This window comes from Musa acuminata, chromosome BXJ1-5 (assembly GCF_036884655.1).
Source record: "Musa acuminata AAA Group cultivar baxijiao chromosome BXJ1-5, Cavendish_Baxijiao_AAA, whole genome shotgun sequence".
Lineage (NCBI taxonomy): Eukaryota > Viridiplantae > Streptophyta > Magnoliopsida > Zingiberales > Musaceae > Musa > Musa acuminata.
Window position 1 is genome coordinate 8921052 of NC_088331.1, and position 17342 is coordinate 8938393.

A 17342-nucleotide genomic window follows, 5' to 3' on the forward strand; every position below is an offset into this window, starting at 1 on the left:
ATAGTTTATGGAGATTGTCTAAATTTCAAGTTATCATGCGCATATTAAGTTCCATATTGATTGTCCTGCATCACCAACCATACCCAACAAAACAGAAAACCATACCTAAGCCCCGAAGGGGTCGGTGGACGGTTGTGATTTTTGCTATCAAGAAACCTTCTCCCACATGAGAAGCCGAGCAGAAGACGGGAGTCAGGGACGTCCGATGAAGCATCGACGGTGATTAAGAGCGATGACGCGCACCATATCAAACGGGTGGGAGGGCGCGTGTGCCCGTGCGTACAGTTTGCGGTGGCGGAAGGTGGGCCGGCGGAACGGGGGCGCAGGGTGGGCCCGCTGCTGCTTCGGCGGATTGCGGCCGTCGGATCGACCAAGCGGCGTCGATTAACTAAAATCGACCGGACCTAATTTCCCACAGCACGAAAACAAACAAACACCCCTTTTACCCATTTCCGACCAAAGGTGGAACTTCTGATTGGCATCTCTTAGGGACCCAGCGATGGGTCCCACACTTCTCTTTTCGGGAGGCGGCTAGGACACGTAGGAGAGGGAGGGAAGTATCCTGTTCCTCTTTGGCTCTTCGGCACCCCTTGCCCCCGCCACTCTCTCTCTCTCTCTCTCTCTTCTCTTCTCTTCCTCAGTGAAGAGAGAGAAGTAAGGCAGCGGTGAGGTGGAGAAACCCTGAGATCGAGTTCAAGGAACCCGTCCTTGAAGCTTCCGTTTGGCTAGCTCCGAGTCATCTTGATGGTTTGCTGACATTCTGATTCTGTCGTGGTCAGTGACGCAGATTGCAGGAACTTTCCCCCTTTTCTGGGGCTACGATTTCTACTCCTTGGAGTGTTTTTTTTTTAATCTAAAGATGGAAATGTGCGTGTGAATATTTCTTTTCGCATGATTTTTCATTTGGGATATTCTCTATCTATTTTGACCTTCAATTTGCCTTTTGAATGGAAGATGGGAAGCTGCAGACTCGGAAGGTTTCGTAGATCGCGGTCGTGTTGGTTGGGATGAACTATTCCGTACATCTTCTTTTCTCTGACCAATAATTGATCTTTTGCACAAAGTAAAATCATGATGTGCAGAAATGGTTCAGACCTTGTCTGTACTGCTTTGACTTGGAGATGGAAAATAACAGCTCTGATTGTTCTAATCAGTGCTTTTCTTGGGGGTTTAGGTCCCTGGAAAGAAGAGAAAGGAGAGTTTGCTGTCCAGTTTCAGTTTTGTAACGATAGCCTTTGTGACTGTCGAGGCAAAAAGGACATATGCACCGCCGAGTCTTCGTCGGAGACTGGTAGGAGGTACTCTTGATTCATAGTCTGGGAGAAAATGAGATCGCAGTGAATCTGCGATTGTTTTTTAGACAGGTAGAAAAAGTCCCAAACTTTGGGGTTATAGGGACCATTTACTTGGTCTGGAGATAGGTGGTGTGAGATTAGGAGTTCACTTGGGATGGATGAAATTTCTGAGTTGGAAATGTCGCCGCCGGAGCTCTCTTCTGCTGACAAGCAACTGGGTTTGCGCACAAGCAGCTTGAGAAATGGTCTATCCACTCAAAATTTGGATGCTCCTTTAATTGAATCACTGAAAGAGGGAGATAGGTTCGGAGAGCAGAATGAATTAGCACCTGAGGTTGATAGCTTCATGAGTGTGGGCTCCTTCAAAGAAGGCGGAAGAAGTTCTTTTCATGGTGCAAGTCATCCCCCGGAGCCCTTAGATAGTGATATCGTGAAGAAGGTTTATGTGGTGTTAGATCAAGTCAAGTCTGATAGAGGGTGCTTAATGAGAGGCCTCTCTGTAAAAGGTCCTCTTGTAGAAGGACTTTCTATTCAGGTCCCTGCGAATGCAGCTCGTCTATCACGAAATCAAAGCTTCCCTGATGATCCAAATGAACCAGGTGCTGTATCTTCTCCACTTTCTGCTTCACTTGCATCATGGTCGACAGAGAAAACATTCTTACCACCAGGCTCTGAGGAAAAGGAGTGCGTTTGGGATGCTTCCCTCCCCCCAAGCGGCAATGTCAGTCCTCACAGTAGCATTGACAGCACTGGCATGGTAACTGCAATGAGCATAGTGAACAGCTGCACTACTAGTGATGGTATGCTTAGCATGGAAAGGGCCTCTGAGAGTGCAAAGGGAAGTGTGATGATGGACTCCCTTGAAAGTACTAAATCTAGCGACAGTGGAGTAAGTGATATCAGTGGTCTTAGTGATGATAGCATCTGGAGTAACCTTCCTGGAAGTGCTAACAAGCCTCACAAGGGAAATGACCCTAGATGGAAGGCTATTCTTGCGGTCCGGACTCGGGATGGTAATCTGGGTATGAGCCACTTTCGACTGCTCAAGCTGCTTGGATGTGGTGATATCGGTAGCGTTTATCTGTCAGAATTATGTGGCACGAGGTGCTATTTTGCTATGAAGGTGATGGACAAGGCTTCTCTTGCAAGCAGGAAGAAGGTGACAAGGGCTAAAACAGAAAGGGAGATTCTCCAGCTTCTGGATCACCCGTTCTTACCAACTCTGTATACGCATTTTGAGACTGATAGGTTTTCATGCTTGGTGATGGAATTCTGCCCTGGTGGTGCTTTGCATACATTGAGGCAACGACAGCCAGGAAAGCACTTTTCTGAGTGTGCAGCAAGGTAAAAATTAAAACATGAGATGTTTTCTTGTTGCTTTGGGTGTTCTATATTCCATTACTAGTTCTTTTTGGTATGTTGCATGACATAGTTTCTGCCCTTGCGATAAACATGGTTTGGCCAGTTATTTGTTATTTATGCTGTTGCAGCACAACAATGACAGTGGGTACCGGCTACAATAATTTCAACTGCTTTTTTGTCAAATTGACATATCTCTTATGCATACTTGTCACCATTCACATCTTCCTGCAGCCTGACATTCTGATTCAACCTTGCTGCTTCTTGAGATCTTGCATATAAAAGTATTTGCTGTGACGATTGCTTTGCATATTGCTTATTTGTCATGTTTGTATTCATTGAGAAGCTACAACTACTAATTTTCATTAATGATGAATTTTATAGAAAGCACAATCTAATGGTTTTCTGGACATGGTTTTCCTCAATACCTGTCTATGATAGAAGTAATCTCAGAGGTCACCACTCTTTAATGAGCTTTTTCAGAAGTGCTCATTGCAAGTTACGAAGTATACTCGTTGACATACTGATGAAATTCCACAAATAACATAGCTATTATTGTGCGATTATGAGATTCTTAAGAACACATCTTTACCTAATGGATAACTTCTGCGAGGAAGTTGCTTCACAATATTTTTGGTCTGCACAAGGACATCTAATAATGGGGATGGTTTGTGTTATATTATCTTTTGTTGAATGTTAGCAGTTTTTGATACCCTATGACAGTAGGATATGGCATTTCTATTTGCTTCATAATTTTTCATGTTTCATGAGCCATCTTCTTCTGCTTTTGTATGGTTGGTGATGCAGACCAATCAATAGAAGATGGACTGTGATATTCATGAACAAGCTTGTCATATGAAGTGTTGCAGCTCAGACTGTTTTGCACTCGGGGGAAGGTGGCCTGTTGAATTATTCTAAGAGCAAATAAATATCGTATGAAAGATGAAAAGAAGATAGTCAAACATAGTACCCTGAATAATTTCTGCACGTGAAACAGAGGGTAAATGGCAACATAAAAATCGGATATTGTGGAATGAAGCATAGGAGAGAAGAAAAGCATTACAGAAACTACAGAGATTTTTTTGGCTCTAAGTAACACATTGTAGGGATAGCAGTCAACATCTAAGAATAGTGGTAAAGAAAAAAAAAGGTAAAAAGAGATGAAGAGGAAGAGGCACATGCCAGGGCACTTGCTTCTATAAAAGATAAGAATACCCAACTGCACAACACCAGAGCTGAACATTTTTTTTTTTCCTAGAACATAACTAGGGTGCTTCTCGATTTTACACCATGGCTACACACAGGAAGATAACCAGACTTATCAACTCCTCATGACTGTTTTTGTCCCATACTCATGCATATAGAATCAACTATATAAAAAAAGACAATGTGTGTTTACTGTAACATACTGTAGCTTCATCTGTAATGATTTTGAATTTTCTATTGAAAACAGATTCTTTTTTTCGGTCAAAAAGGTCATCTAGAATCCTTTTCTTAAATCTTTTTAATTTGTCAGCATGTTTCATGTTCACCATATCATTACACAAATGCACTAAAATAAATGTTAGATCCTTGGGTTTCAATCTAAGTTCTATAGTTCTGTTTCACCACACATGGAAATAGAACTCTTACTGACAAGCCAAGAAGCTGTGCCACTATAATTATTTCTAATCCTATTAATGCTTCGATCATATGAATAGTATGTTTAGATTCATATAGCATGTATTGATATATTGGATCTTCTCATGCAGTCTTTGGATCTTAAGTTGTTTTCGTTTATCAATGAACAGATTTTATGCTGCAGAAGTACTACTCGCCCTTGAATATCTGCACATGCTAGGAGTCATATACAGAGATCTGAAACCAGAAAATGTGCTTGTTCGTGACGATGGACACATTATGCTTTCTGATTTTGATCTCTCTTTAAGGTGTGCTGTTTCGCCAACTCTCATGAAAATGTCATCACTCGACTCAGATCCTTTTAAACGAGAGACTGGTGCATTTTGTGTTAAGCCAACCTGCATTGAGCCTTCGTCAGTTTGCGTTCAGCCTGCTTGTTTCATGCCAAGACTCTTCCCTTGGAGAAACAAGAAAAGGGAAAGGAAACCATGGGCTGAGATACCAAGGCAACAGGTAGCCACCCTGCCTGAGCTTGTCGTTGAGCCAACAACTGCTCGATCGATGTCCTTTGTTGGCACCCATGAGTATTTAGCCCCAGAAATTATCAAAGGTGAGGGCCATGGAAGTGCTGTAGACTGGTGGACCTTTGGCATATTCCTGCATGAGCTTCTTTATGGCCGGACGCCTTTCAAGGGCTCAGGCAACCGGGCGACATTGTTCAATGTGATAGGCCAGCAGCTTAGATTCCCGGAAACTCCATCAACCAGTAACGCAAGCCAAGATTTGATAAGAGGGCTCCTGGCGAAGGATCCTCAGCATCGTCTGGGCATGAAACGGGGAGCCACCGAGATAAAGCAGCATCCCTTCTTTGAAGGCGTGAACTGGGCACTTATTCGATGCAGTATGCCGCCTGAGGTGCCACGGCCGGTCGAGGTGGTTGAGCTGCCACCAAAATTTGGAGTCGCAGAAGGATTCAGAACTAGTAGCAAAAGGATTGTAGGGGCAGATGTGAAGTGTGGAGGCAAGTATGTAGACTTTGAGTTCTTTTAGACGGTAGCTCATCGAATGTATGTTTGCATCGGCGTGGCATATTTTTGAACCCATCGAATGTTGCCGTGATCATAATGATATATTCAATTAGCAAAAGCTTCTCATGTGGCTGCTGATCAAGATTTTAAATAGAGAGGAGCATTCTCCATAGTTTATTATGAATCATTTCAAAATTATTTTTTGATTACTGTTCAACTATTCAATGATATAAAATTTCTCATGTTCATACAGAGGGAAATAGATGGATTAGCAATGCATGCTAAAGCTTCAACTCTACTGAGTTATGTAGGAATCAAAATTATATTTATTCAGTACTCCAATAGGCATGATTTGATTTGTAATACATTGTTTAAGTAATATAGTTTTTTCTTTATGGACCAGGAGAACTGTTTTGTGACCAAAGTTGTGTTTGTTTCTTTTTTATCAGTTCATTCTACCTTGCACCTTAAAATTTAGGTTTATTCAAATATAGATTAGCTTGTTGGATTTGGGTTCAAATAAATTGTAATATATCGACACCATTTTATCATAGGCAATGTGATAGTGGGATGGATCTTTTATTTGGATATTGTATCACCGATATGTATTCAATTAGCATACAGAGGAAGTATATATAGCGAGTCTGCAAATGGGAAATAGATTCATAGCAAAAGAGGATGATCATCTACATTGCAATTTCATCCAAGTATGCTATTTTGCTTTTAGAATTATCTTTCGAATGTTTTCCGTTGGAGTAGCCGTAAGAATAACCAACGACAAATAGAGTCTCACTGTATTGGATCTCGGATGTGAATCCTCTACTGGATCGCCTTCCACAACGTGCGGATCTGTACCGACCGGAATCTAATCCGATTCTGAATCAAAGTGTTGGGCGTGGATTCTCATTTTGGAAAGATTTGCCCGTCGGATTCTGATATGGATTCTGGTTCGGATTCAATAAAAGCGTTCCACTACCCAACAGCAGTCGGGACGGCTGAGCCAGAGCGCACGACAGCCGACGAAGATTCCACCATCAAGATATAGTAGTATTATTGTAAATTTTCTCATCGGCATTTTAGCATACACTAATACTGCAGCTTGATCTTGCGCGTGTAGTCTTGTCATCCGCTCAAATCTCACCCATTTTGCTGGTATTGGAGTCGGCAGCAAATCCTTCGTCAAAACATGCAGAACTCTCTCTCGATCTCGTTTCACGCCCCTCACACTCTCCTCCTCCTCCTCCTCGTTTTGCTTCCATGGGGTACTACGTCATGTGACGCTCGCTACCATGTCCTTCAGCAACTAATCGTTTGCTTTTTGGCGTCGCAGTGCGCGGGGCGGTCGGACAGGAAGGCTTCTGCTCCGTCCCTCCTTCCGTCGTCGCCGAGGCGAGATCGAAGCCTCTGTACTGGAAAGTCACAAACCCCACCCTCTCTCCGGCCAACCTCCAAGGTATTACCTAAAATTAAGGAAGATCGTTGTTTTTGATAGATATCGTCGAGTCTGATGGAAAAGAAAGACGATTGTTCTTGCTGTTCCGAGGTGGAGTGCTATTTCCTTTGATTCACCATTGTTTCATAGGTTTAGGGCTTCTTGATAAGTTAGATTCTTGATTCACAATTGCTTCATTGATGTTTTGGCTCTTCTTGCTAGAAACTTATTATTTCTTTAAAAAAATTCTTGGTATTTCAAGGTAGATTTTTTTTTAATGGTGGATGAAAAGGTTGGGTGAATGTAGGTCAGGGCTTCTTGATGAGTTCTGTGACGATGGTTAATACTACCAATTATTGAAAATATTTGGCTCACTTCTTGTGAAGGACATACCTTACTGTAGCATGCATGGGCTATGCTTTGTTACTAGGATATGTTCCATCCTGCTTTTTCCTTTATATGATGTTGCACGGCATGGATATTCATTTACTAGATTCTTTTTGTCCAATTGAATCCTTGAACATTTGGAATCACTTTGCACGAATAGTTTGCTACTTCTGCATATCTGTCCTATTCTATTGTAAGATAATGCATATAACTAGCAATGATCATCTATAGTCTAGATTCATATTGGATTTCGTGTTGAAAAGAGGAATAGAGATGCAAATAGATCTGAAGTTATAGCTTCCAAGGACTAAGTTACATGATACTCTAAGAACAAGTAAACATATAGATGTTGTGTAAGATGCCAAGATGCTTGCTTTTACATGGTCAGCTGGATGTCTGACTAACGTTTGATTGTAGACTTGTCATCTAGGCATAGAAGTCAGTGGTGAACTGCTGACCTGACTATAAATTTCTTCAGGTATTTGGAATAGTTATAATGGCATAAATCTTTCATAATAAGCTGCTGCAAGATAGATAAAAGAAGTGACAGAATGGACAAGATTTCACTAGTGTGGGTTTGGGTCTAAGACTCTGTAGAGTGTTAACATATGCATCTTTATCCTTACAACCGAGGAGATTATTTGTGAAACTCTAATACTGATCACTTGTATCACAAACTTACTATGATGCAATAAGGCCTTTTTGACAAAGGTAGCATTATGCTATAGTACTACAAGTAATAAAAAGGGTCCCAAATAGCTTTTGTGAATTGGGACAACTTATGGAAAGTCTCATTATAATTCTTTAAACTGATGGATACGAAGTCCCAACTTTTATTGGTCTTTTATTTACTAATTTCCAGATTTACCTGGCTTTACACGAAGTGTTTACAGATGGGACCATGCTCTTATAACACCAGAAAGCCATGTATTCAGCCCTCTGCCAGATTGGTACATTACTTTGCTTCTTTGTGAACTTTTTGGCTGACAAAAATTATACTGAAATTCTCTCCTATAACTTTGTAACTCATTTTGTAGGGTTAACACATTGGGGGCATACTTGATCACTCCAGCAATGGGGGCACATTTTTCTATGTATTTGGCAAAGATGCAAGGTACCAATCCAAATATCTGGCATCTCGTCTAGCTTTTTTGAGAAATTATTACATCGATAACTCATTGTTATATTTGTCATTTTTGTGCTGCATGGTGCTTGAACATACGGTGGAGTTTTGAAATCTTAAACTTCTTGCTATGCATTTCTTGTTAGTCTAAATGGAAACTTAAAAAATCATACTGTCTGGAAAAAAAGGAAAATAAATCATACTGTCTACTGTGGTAGTTTCTAATTTGAGAAGTTAATGTGACAGGGCATTATTAGGTAAAAAGGTGGTTTTAAGCTCATTGCAGTAACCTATGTCTTTTCTTTGTCATGATAAACCAACGTATGCAAAATATAATTACGAGGAAAGATTTAATCTTCTACCTTTTAGTTTGTGAAAATGGTGTGAAAATAAAGATGAAATTGGTAAAGTAAACCAAGGATTACTGATGCTTGGTCATGTGGTAATGTTTCGTCTGCTTGTTATTAGCTGTGCATTGGCATATTCTTCATTTTCTTGATGCTGTTGTACTTGCTATTTTTGGTTGACGGATCATATCAATCTCTGATTGTCGCTGTTATTCAATGCAGAAAATTCCAGATCAGGACTACCCCCAAAAGATGTTGAAAGGTTCCATTTACTGGTTGATGCTTGCTTTTGTTGAAGACCTAATTACAACAGCCTATAATTAATTGCTAGCATTAGTACAATATAATGTCTGCTTCATACTATTTTTTATATAATTAGCATCAGTATTTTCAAAATGCTAATAGATGTGATAGATATTGCTGACATAAAGACATAGAAGTGATAGAAAAGAAAAAACTCTTGAGGACTTGAGTGCTGAGTCAATTTACATAACTTTATCTACGCAAGTAGAGGTTTTAAGTCAAGACTTGAATCCTAGTGCCCAGATTACTGTTTTGTAATCGTTAAAAACTTCTAAGATATCTTGGAGTTTGACTTTGTTTACTCGGTCACGCATAGACTTGACATCAGTTTAGTGCTACCTTTTTTTTTCCTTCTTGGCTTTAGCACATAGTTTCTGAGAGTTGTACTGAGAAATTAGTTTCCAAGAATTGTCTGGGTACAGAATGGTCTTTGATCTCAAGGTATATGTTAGTAGCTTAGTGCACAGGATAAATAATATACAGTGTAAGAAGGAATTGTTAACAATATAATTCTAGGTGTATTCACGGGATGTGGGTACGGTTTATAACAAAAGAAATTTAGAGAAAATTCGGTTGCCAAAGTACAAAGAATTGTAAGTGAAGTCAAATTACAAGGTGGGGTTTGAGCTTCCAAATTACAAACTAATCTAAAATTTTGAACTTCTTTCTCAGCAGGGGTTCTTTGATGTGCTTGGAGGTAATTGGGATTTTCAAACTTATGATTAAGCATTAGCATCCTTCAGCGTCTCATTTTTATACTTCTTTAGGTTTTTTTGTTCTGTTTAACTTAGAAGTAATCTTCAATACCATTGAAAATTTTGTATTTACTATTTATTTACTTTTCTGATGATTCATCCAGGTTTGTCTTTGTGGTTGATGGTGGTGTCACATTTTCAAATGGTTCGATAATTGATCATAAGTTGCCTGTAAGAGATTCTATTTAATTTTTATTTGTTATTCTGGCTCATTAATAGATAGTTACTGTTAGTTTTTTATGTTGATGGTTCTGGAAACCTGATTGATTATCCAGCACATGCACAAATACCTTTGAAACAGTAGAGATACTTGTCTTGATTTTTTTGCTACTTAAATATATTTTTTGGGCTAGCTTTTTGCTACATATTGTGCATCTGATCAGGGATTCTTGTGCAAATTTACACAGCTTAAGACTAATGAATCTCATGAGTGTGCATGCAAAATTACTCCTAGGTGTGAGTCTAGGTGTGACCCTGTTGCTTCTGTAGACAACAAGCAAGGCGATCATCTACAATTTTTTTTCCTATGATAACATTAGGTTCAAGGAGGTGTCTTGTTCCTTCATTAAATTCTACATGGAGTCAGTTAATTACGAATCTCATGAGAAATTTTTTAATTAATTTGTTTGTGTCATTATATCTTCCTTTTCTTTTAGAATGTTGATACCAAATCTCAATCATAAACATGTGAGCAATCGAACACTAATTTAGGCATGAGCCGTAGTTGGTAAAAGCAATTATATACCCTGTCAAACCTACTTATGTTGGTTCTGTTCCCAACTTGGTAGATGCCTCTTGGTCTATTTTTATAAGTCTAAATATTTTCGCCAAATCATAAAAGGGTGGATAATAAAAACAAACCTTCCACTTGTGGGTCAAGGCTGCTAATATTTATCCTTTTAGACCCAACAATGAATGAAGCCTTGAGCACCATTAAGTTGCAATCATGTTGTAAGCATGTTGTAGCAGGGAAGTTATATTTCTAAATACATCGTATTTATTATGCTGTCTTCATTTTGAATTTTGTTGTGAAATGGGTTAAGTATATCTTTTCTGCCCTATTATAACCTGAAGATCTTGCTTGAATGTAGGTCGATTCATATGCCTATCTGCCTCCGAATGTAGAACATCTGTTAAAGTGTGACACAACAGCTACAATTCTTATTTTCGAGCGTAGGTTGTTTATCTGAATTTCATATGCTTTTTTTTTTTCATAATGTTCCTGTATCATATTTGATGAGTATTCAGTTCTCATCTTCTTTAATTTAATCATATACATTAATGTGAAATATTCTTTACTTGATTCTCATCTTCTTTAGTTTAGTCATACACAAACATGATATACTCTGTAGCTTTCACTCGTCAGTATATTTGTAGCTTCCACTCATCAGTCATCTTATTTGCGCCAACTTGTCTCTTCTAGGTATATTAGCCTAGAAAACCATTGTCCTGAACAAATTGTTGGTTCAACTGAGAAGCAACCACTTCTTGAAACTCCAGGGGAGGTAAAATTTGAAATTTATGACATCTGCCACATAGACTTATAATTTTTGTGTTTTAATTTGTCTTAGATTTTCTCTTTACCTGTTTACGACTAGGTGTTTGAACTAAGGAAACTGCTGCCAACTTCTGCCCCTTATGATTTCAATATTCACGTAAGTTACTACAAACAGTAGCTGTATCTATTCTTACACTATTGACTATCCTACCTGAAAGTATAAATGCTGTCTTTTTTTCCCTTTAATATATCTTACAGATAGTCAATTGTTGATTCAGAATTGTTTGATCATAAGGTTTAAAAAAATTGGGATTATAATGATACTTACTGAGTTTTGTGAACCATTTTAAATAACATTTGAATTCTTTTTTATCATATTTCTTGCTGCGTTCTCTTCTGATGCTATTGGAAATGTAAAATTGTTCTGATGTCATTATTATAAAAACTACATACAGAGATAAATTTTATGAATTTTTTGGTCACTACAGGGGCTCATTGAATGCTGTACATTCTTCATTTGCCATTTGGCAGTCATAATTGTCAAGATTATACATGCTGGCATTTGACAGAATAGTAATTCTTCAAAGTTCAGTATTTGAGTTTGTGTTCCTGTCCTCATATCTATAGGATCAGTCAAAGGTTGCTCATAATGGCAAATCTATGTCTTTGTCCTGAGCCTTCTATGTCTTCTAATTGCAGATTATGGATTTCCAACCTGGAGAATATCTTAATGTCAAGGTTTGTGTAACTTCCTTTCTAGCTATGTCTGCAACTAAGACTTCAGGGGCAAGTGTATTCAGAAAGGAGTTTTCTGGTCATTTACTTTGACATGGGCTACAACTTAGAGTGATTTTGCTTTGCTTGTCATAATAGGAAGTTCACTACAATCAGCACGGTTTGCTACTACTAGAGGGACAAGGAATATATCGCCTGGGTGACAGCTGGTAAGGCTATAAATAGGAAAGCCAGGGTTCTTTTATTTAGATTTGATGCATTATACATATACATAAATGAGTGCTCTCATCTAAAGATGGCTGTTCTTGTTTGTCTTGTGCTGCTTTTGATGCCTGAAGGTAGATTCTTCTCATGTTCTCTTATATACTCTTTTAAAACAGGTACCCGGTTCAAGCAGGCGACGTCATTTGGATGGCACCGTTTGTACCTCAGTGGTAAGCTTCGAATGAATGATGAACGGTGCTTTCAAACAAGGTCTAGTTTTAATTGGCTTCACAAACTCCTGTCCTCTCTGTATCTTCAGGTATGCAGCACTCGGAAAGACCCCGTCGAGATACCTGCTCTACAAGGATGTCAACAGGAATCCGCTGTAGAACTAATTGATACATGCAAATGCTGAATAGCCCAGTTTTTGAACCAAATTCCTGTGTTTGTAACAGCCAACTATGATCTGAACCGTGTTGTGCAAATTAAGGAAATGGAACATTTTCTGGCTTGTCATTCCACAAGTTTAGAGGAGGCTTTTGTGCTTTTTGCTTTTCTATTCCCATGGATGAGATGACACTCCATTTTTAAATGAATTGGAAGTTCAGCAGTGACATGCCTATGGAAACTTTTGGATACTTATCACTCATGTTATTTGTCACTCTTGGGTTTGGTTAATCAGTTCGGATCGAATCAAACCAATTTTAAGATATATCAGCATGATCAAGTTTACTAAAGCCTTTAATCGATTTAAACTGATTAATGAAACCAGTCATAAAGTTCAATTTGATCCGATTTTAATATCATAATTTTACAAATAATATAAATTTAATTTGATAAATCTTATCGTGTCGATCTAATTTGACTAAGATTTTGATTTGATTTAACTTATTTGAATCGATTGGCTAAATCAAAGCAGTTCATTTGAAAGATATATATATTTTTAATTATTTTAAATTATAAATTGATTAATAAAACTGAATTAATCAATTTTAAACTAGTTCGATTAGGTAGGTCCAAATTGGTTTGGACAGATATCTTACTTCGATCGAATCGAAAATCCGGTTTTGTAAGTCGAACCAGTTTGAATACCCTCAGCAAACAACATCACATTATTGGCTGTCATTATCATGATTTTAAGGTGAACATCTTTAAATCGACAACAACACCACCACAGCATAACAGATTCAGACTCACTCCAAGAATAATAGACACAATCCACAAACACGTACAAATCTGTGCAGCTCAGTCACAATGCTTGCAAGACTCACAAGTCAAATGGATTCTAGGAAATCCCCACTACTTTCGACTTCGGTCTCATCGTCAGGATCGACTTCATCAACTTCCACCAACTCCGAAACTGGATTGTTGGCCACTTTGGGGTGTTCTGCCGGCTTCTTTGCCTCTTCAATGATGCGCATGATGTCTTCGACGCTCTGGGAGGGCTGATCATCGTTGCCTTCGAAGTTTGTCTTCTCACCATTTATGATTTCTTTGGGAAGGTTCTTTAGAAACCAAGGATGCTGTTTTATCTCCGGAATTGTAATCCTCTACAAGAAGATGAAGGCTTAGTACTGCTGCAGTGCTAATTGGATGCTATGGAACATGAAGAATGTCACACCTTCAATGGGTTGGCGACGAAAATTTGTGATAGAAGTTGCCGGCACTCTGAAGATATACGAATATAGTCGGGGACGGAGTACTGAACATTTAGTATTCTCTGTTCCACATGCATTGTTAATCCTAAAGGACTCCTGGGAAGGCAACTCAAGAAAGAGAAAAAGGTAAATTCTCGAGAAAACTTACACTTATAGTCTTCCGGAAGTTTCTGGGATCTTCAGGATCCTCAAATGGGTATGAGCCAATCAACATCACGTACAATGTGACACCACAAGACCAAACATCTGCAATCTGGATTCGAGGAATATCACATCATTTAATGTGAAATATAATTAACCACTAAAACTCTCTAAGACTCGAACACTAGAAAAAGAATCTTTAGGCATTTTGCAATTCATAATCACAAGTGACACAATCATTATTGGTAGGTAGATCGAAGCAATTCCGAGCATAAAACATAACCTAAGGATGACTGCTTGCAAGATATTGTGACACGAGCTGAAAGAGACTTTAGCAGAAGTATATCAACAATTAGAGAAGAAAACATCATGTATATCGGCAAACATGTTGGCAATCCAACAGTTTCTTCATTACCAATCTACACTCTACAAGAAATGCTGTAACATGCTGACCGATGCAGACAAGGTCATGCCTTGCCCAGCTGACATGGTATCGACATGGAGGTCCAACGTGTGTTGATCGTATGATACTATACATTATACTGGTTTATGCCAGCCAGCATGGACTATATGGCCCACGCCACGAATTTTTGGCCGTATCATATTGTGTTGATGTGTAACCGGCATGGGTCATGATGGTGAAAATTGAAACCATTATTCATGACACACAAATCGATGGATTCTAGTAACATGATTAAGATGTGATGGGACTAAATTGTTGTTTTGATTATCTAAGATTTCGCTTAACTACATACAGATTAAGTGCCAAAAGACAATATACAACAAAACTTAGGAGAGTTACCTTGCCATCGTATTCTTTTCTTGATAGTACTTCCGGTGCGATGTAGGCTGGAGTACCCACTGTTGACTTGGGTTGTGAATGCAACAAAGCAGACTGCAAGCCAACAAGGACAAACATATCGATAAATGTAAGCACTGTAATTGACACCAAATTCAAAGACCAAAATGTAATTGTACCTTTGAGTACCCAAAGTCACATATTTTAACACGCGGTGTTGGACTTCCGTCCAAGAGTGTATTCTCGAGTTTCAGATCACGGTGACAGATTTCCTACATAGAAGGAAATAATACTTGAAATAATTTTCTTTTATTCTCTCAAATAATTCAGATCCAGGCTTGTAGTAATGTACCATAGAATGACAATAACTGACTCCCGATATCAGCTGCTGAAAGAAATACCTTGCCTGTTTAAGATGAAATAAATAGCAAATAAATCATACAAAAACCCAAAAAGATAAAAAAAGAAACATCGGCTGTGCATGAGCTTGCAGCAATGTGAAACTAAAGACTTTAAACAACCTCGTCTTCACTAAACCGACCGGCACTGCATATCCTCTCAAAGAGTTCACCACCAGCAGCGTATTCCATGACTATGGCTAGATGTGTTGGTGTCAACACTACCTGCAAGTATTCATTTGTCAGAAGTGAAACAATGATCTTATTTGCATGTAGTTGTCTCTGTACAATGAAGTAGTTCTTTTAAGCAGATTTCATAAATCGAAGTTATGGATTTCTTCATTTGGATCAAATGAGTAATGCCGTTTCGCGCAGAAAGTGAAACAAAATCAATAAAAAGTACTAAGAAGGCATTCTCTATAATAAAAACGATAGAGAAGTAGAGAAATATCTCGAGTGAGAGGGTAAGGATGCAGCTTAATTTGCACCTGGAGGATATCTCTCAGACAGACATTTTGGATTAGCTGAAAAACCGTACAAAGCATGTTGTCAAAAATATTGAAGCAGACATTATGGATGACGATGAATTAACCAAAACTATCTATTAATGATATGATCCGAGAAATATCATCCTTCTCACATAGTTATGCTAGCATGCACAATGCTTTTTACATTTATAAGCAGCAATTGGTGATAAAATAACAGTAAGATGACAATTTAAAGGCACCGTCGACAACAATTTGAAATGACAGAGTGCAAGAGTAATTGCATAAGAAGATGAATTAGAAGAGCCTAAATTTCAATCCATGTAGTTCGTAGCATAAAAATGAGCTATCTACACTTCAAACAATCTATAATTTATTGCAGATTCGATCGAAATATAATGAATGAGCCATTAGACCAGTCATCATTTCCGGCACATCAACACCTGCTCGGCAATTCTACTGAACAGGAAATCTACTAATTACAAAGCGAGTTCGAGTTCTTACCTCCTTGAACCGGACGATATTAGGATGCCTCAAGGACTTGTGGTTAATTATTTCTCTCAGCACATGCTCATCGATCTAAAGAACAAACAAAGTTCAGCATCAAAAGCAATATGAACAATAAATTTCTCACCATAAGGACAACAAAAACATAATTTCTCATGAAAATAACAAAAGAGCTGAAATTGTTGTATGTTACAATCAAAACAAGAACTGAGCAATGCAAACTTTTGGAAAGTCGAGCATATGGTAATAGACATTAAACAACAGCAACCCTCATCCAATCAATTCAACCTACGGACAGATGATCTGAGACAGAAGCAAAACACAGTTGCCAAGAAGAAAAAGATCGATCCAAATAGGCCAATTCTACTCAAAACCACGAAATCGAGATCAAAACCCTATCGTGAAACTCCCACCACAACAATCTCCAGAGAAGTAAGAACAAGGGTGAGCTTTTCTGCAACTGAACTCAAACGATCGACCTCCACCTCGAATCCCAAGCTTAAATGAAGCAGATGAACGAGATGAAGAAGACGGCCATCAAGACCGACAAACCAAGAACCCGATTCAACCATAAAGATTCGAATTTTTCCCCCACAGAATTCTTAGGGCACCACCTTCTTCCCCCTTTCGATGTACTTGACTGCAACGAGCTCGCCCGTCTTCTTGTCCTTCACCAGCCTCGCCACCCCAAAGTTCCCGGCTCCCAGCTCCTTCAGCAGCTCGTACCTCTCCTCCATCCGCCCGCCCAACACCGACCCCACGCCGAACGAAACAGGGGCAGCGTTCGGATTGCTTCGAAGGAATCCACCACCAGAGTCAATAGATCATCCTCACCCCCACCCCCACCCCGGTCGCTTTCTTCGAGGACACGTTTCGATGCCGGAGTGCGTTCGGCGAGGGCGACACCGCAACAAGGACACGCGTTGCGGGAAGGCGAGGTGGGGGCGTGGGGATGGGCTCCGGTCGCCATCCTTTAAAATGCAAGGTCGCTTTCAGAGAAGCCATTTGTGCGCCTCAGCAAACTACAGAGCACGGCAATGGATTGACCTGGAGTGACCTCTCCGCCTGCCCGTTCCTGTGGATCTCGTGCAAGACCTCGAATTTACACGCAGGGCGAGATCAAGAAGCACGAAGGATTCAATCTTTCTTCCCTGCCTACCCGAAAGTCGATCTTGCGAGAAGCTTATTGCATCTCCTCTGTAGATTCCCTGCCTCCTTGTCCAATTTGCATCCAAGGGATGCAGTCAGACACTTGGCACAGTTTCAGC

At 39.3% G+C, this 17342-nt stretch overlaps 3 protein-coding genes across 7 annotated transcripts; 2 read left to right on the forward strand and 1 right to left on the reverse strand.

Annotated features, from left to right (window-relative positions):
• Nucleotides 1-563: 563 nt before the first annotated feature.
• Nucleotides 564-5482, forward strand: LOC135673641 (serine/threonine-protein kinase D6PKL1-like). 3 transcript variants are annotated; one of them, XM_065182756.1, is made up of 3 exons: nt 564-867; nt 955-2639; nt 4445-5482. In XM_065182756.1, the coding sequence occupies exons 2-3, from the start codon at nt 1450-1452 to the stop codon at nt 5322-5324; spliced, it is 2070 nt and encodes a 689-aa protein (XP_065038828.1). In that variant the 5' UTR covers nt 564-867; nt 955-1449; the 3' UTR covers nt 5325-5482. The 3 variants fall into 3 exon arrangements, with proteins under 3 accessions (XP_065038828.1, XP_065038829.1, XP_065038827.1); XM_065182757.1 differs by having other exon boundaries at nt 564-774; XM_065182755.1 differs by having other exon boundaries at nt 564-2639.
• Nucleotides 5483-6227: 745 nt separating this feature from the next.
• Nucleotides 6228-12702, forward strand: LOC135673642 ((S)-ureidoglycine aminohydrolase-like). Of its 2 annotated transcripts, none has more exons than XM_065182758.1 (14): nt 6228-6346; nt 6420-6564; nt 6633-6755; nt 7984-8071; nt 8159-8235; nt 8814-8853; nt 9754-9820; nt 10741-10826; nt 11073-11154; nt 11248-11304; nt 11847-11885; nt 12021-12091; nt 12263-12316; nt 12406-12702. In XM_065182758.1, exons 2-14 carry the CDS (start codon nt 6489-6491, stop codon nt 12473-12475), a joined length of 930 nt encoding a protein of 309 aa, XP_065038830.1. In that variant the 5' UTR covers nt 6228-6346; nt 6420-6488; the 3' UTR covers nt 12476-12702. The 2 variants fall into 2 exon arrangements, with proteins under 2 accessions (XP_065038830.1, XP_065038831.1); XM_065182759.1 differs by having other exon boundaries at nt 6242-6349.
• A 478-nt stretch (nt 12703-13180) lies between these two features.
• Nucleotides 13181-17249, reverse strand: LOC135673643 (serine/threonine-protein kinase SAPK3-like). 2 transcript variants are annotated; one of them, XM_065182760.1, is made up of 10 exons: nt 16689-17249; nt 16072-16146; nt 15571-15606; nt 15206-15307; nt 15037-15090; nt 14864-14956; nt 14688-14780; nt 13893-13997; nt 13708-13806; nt 13181-13636 (listed from the first exon to the last, which is right to left on the reverse strand). In XM_065182760.1, exons 1-10 carry the CDS (start codon nt 16809-16811, stop codon nt 13361-13363), a joined length of 1056 nt encoding a protein of 351 aa, XP_065038832.1. In that variant the 5' UTR covers nt 16812-17249; the 3' UTR covers nt 13181-13360. The 2 variants fall into 2 exon arrangements, with proteins under 2 accessions (XP_065038832.1, XP_065038833.1); XM_065182761.1 differs by lacking the exon at nt 15571-15606 and having other exon boundaries at nt 16689-17159.
• Between the last annotated feature and the right edge of the window lie 93 nt (nt 17250-17342).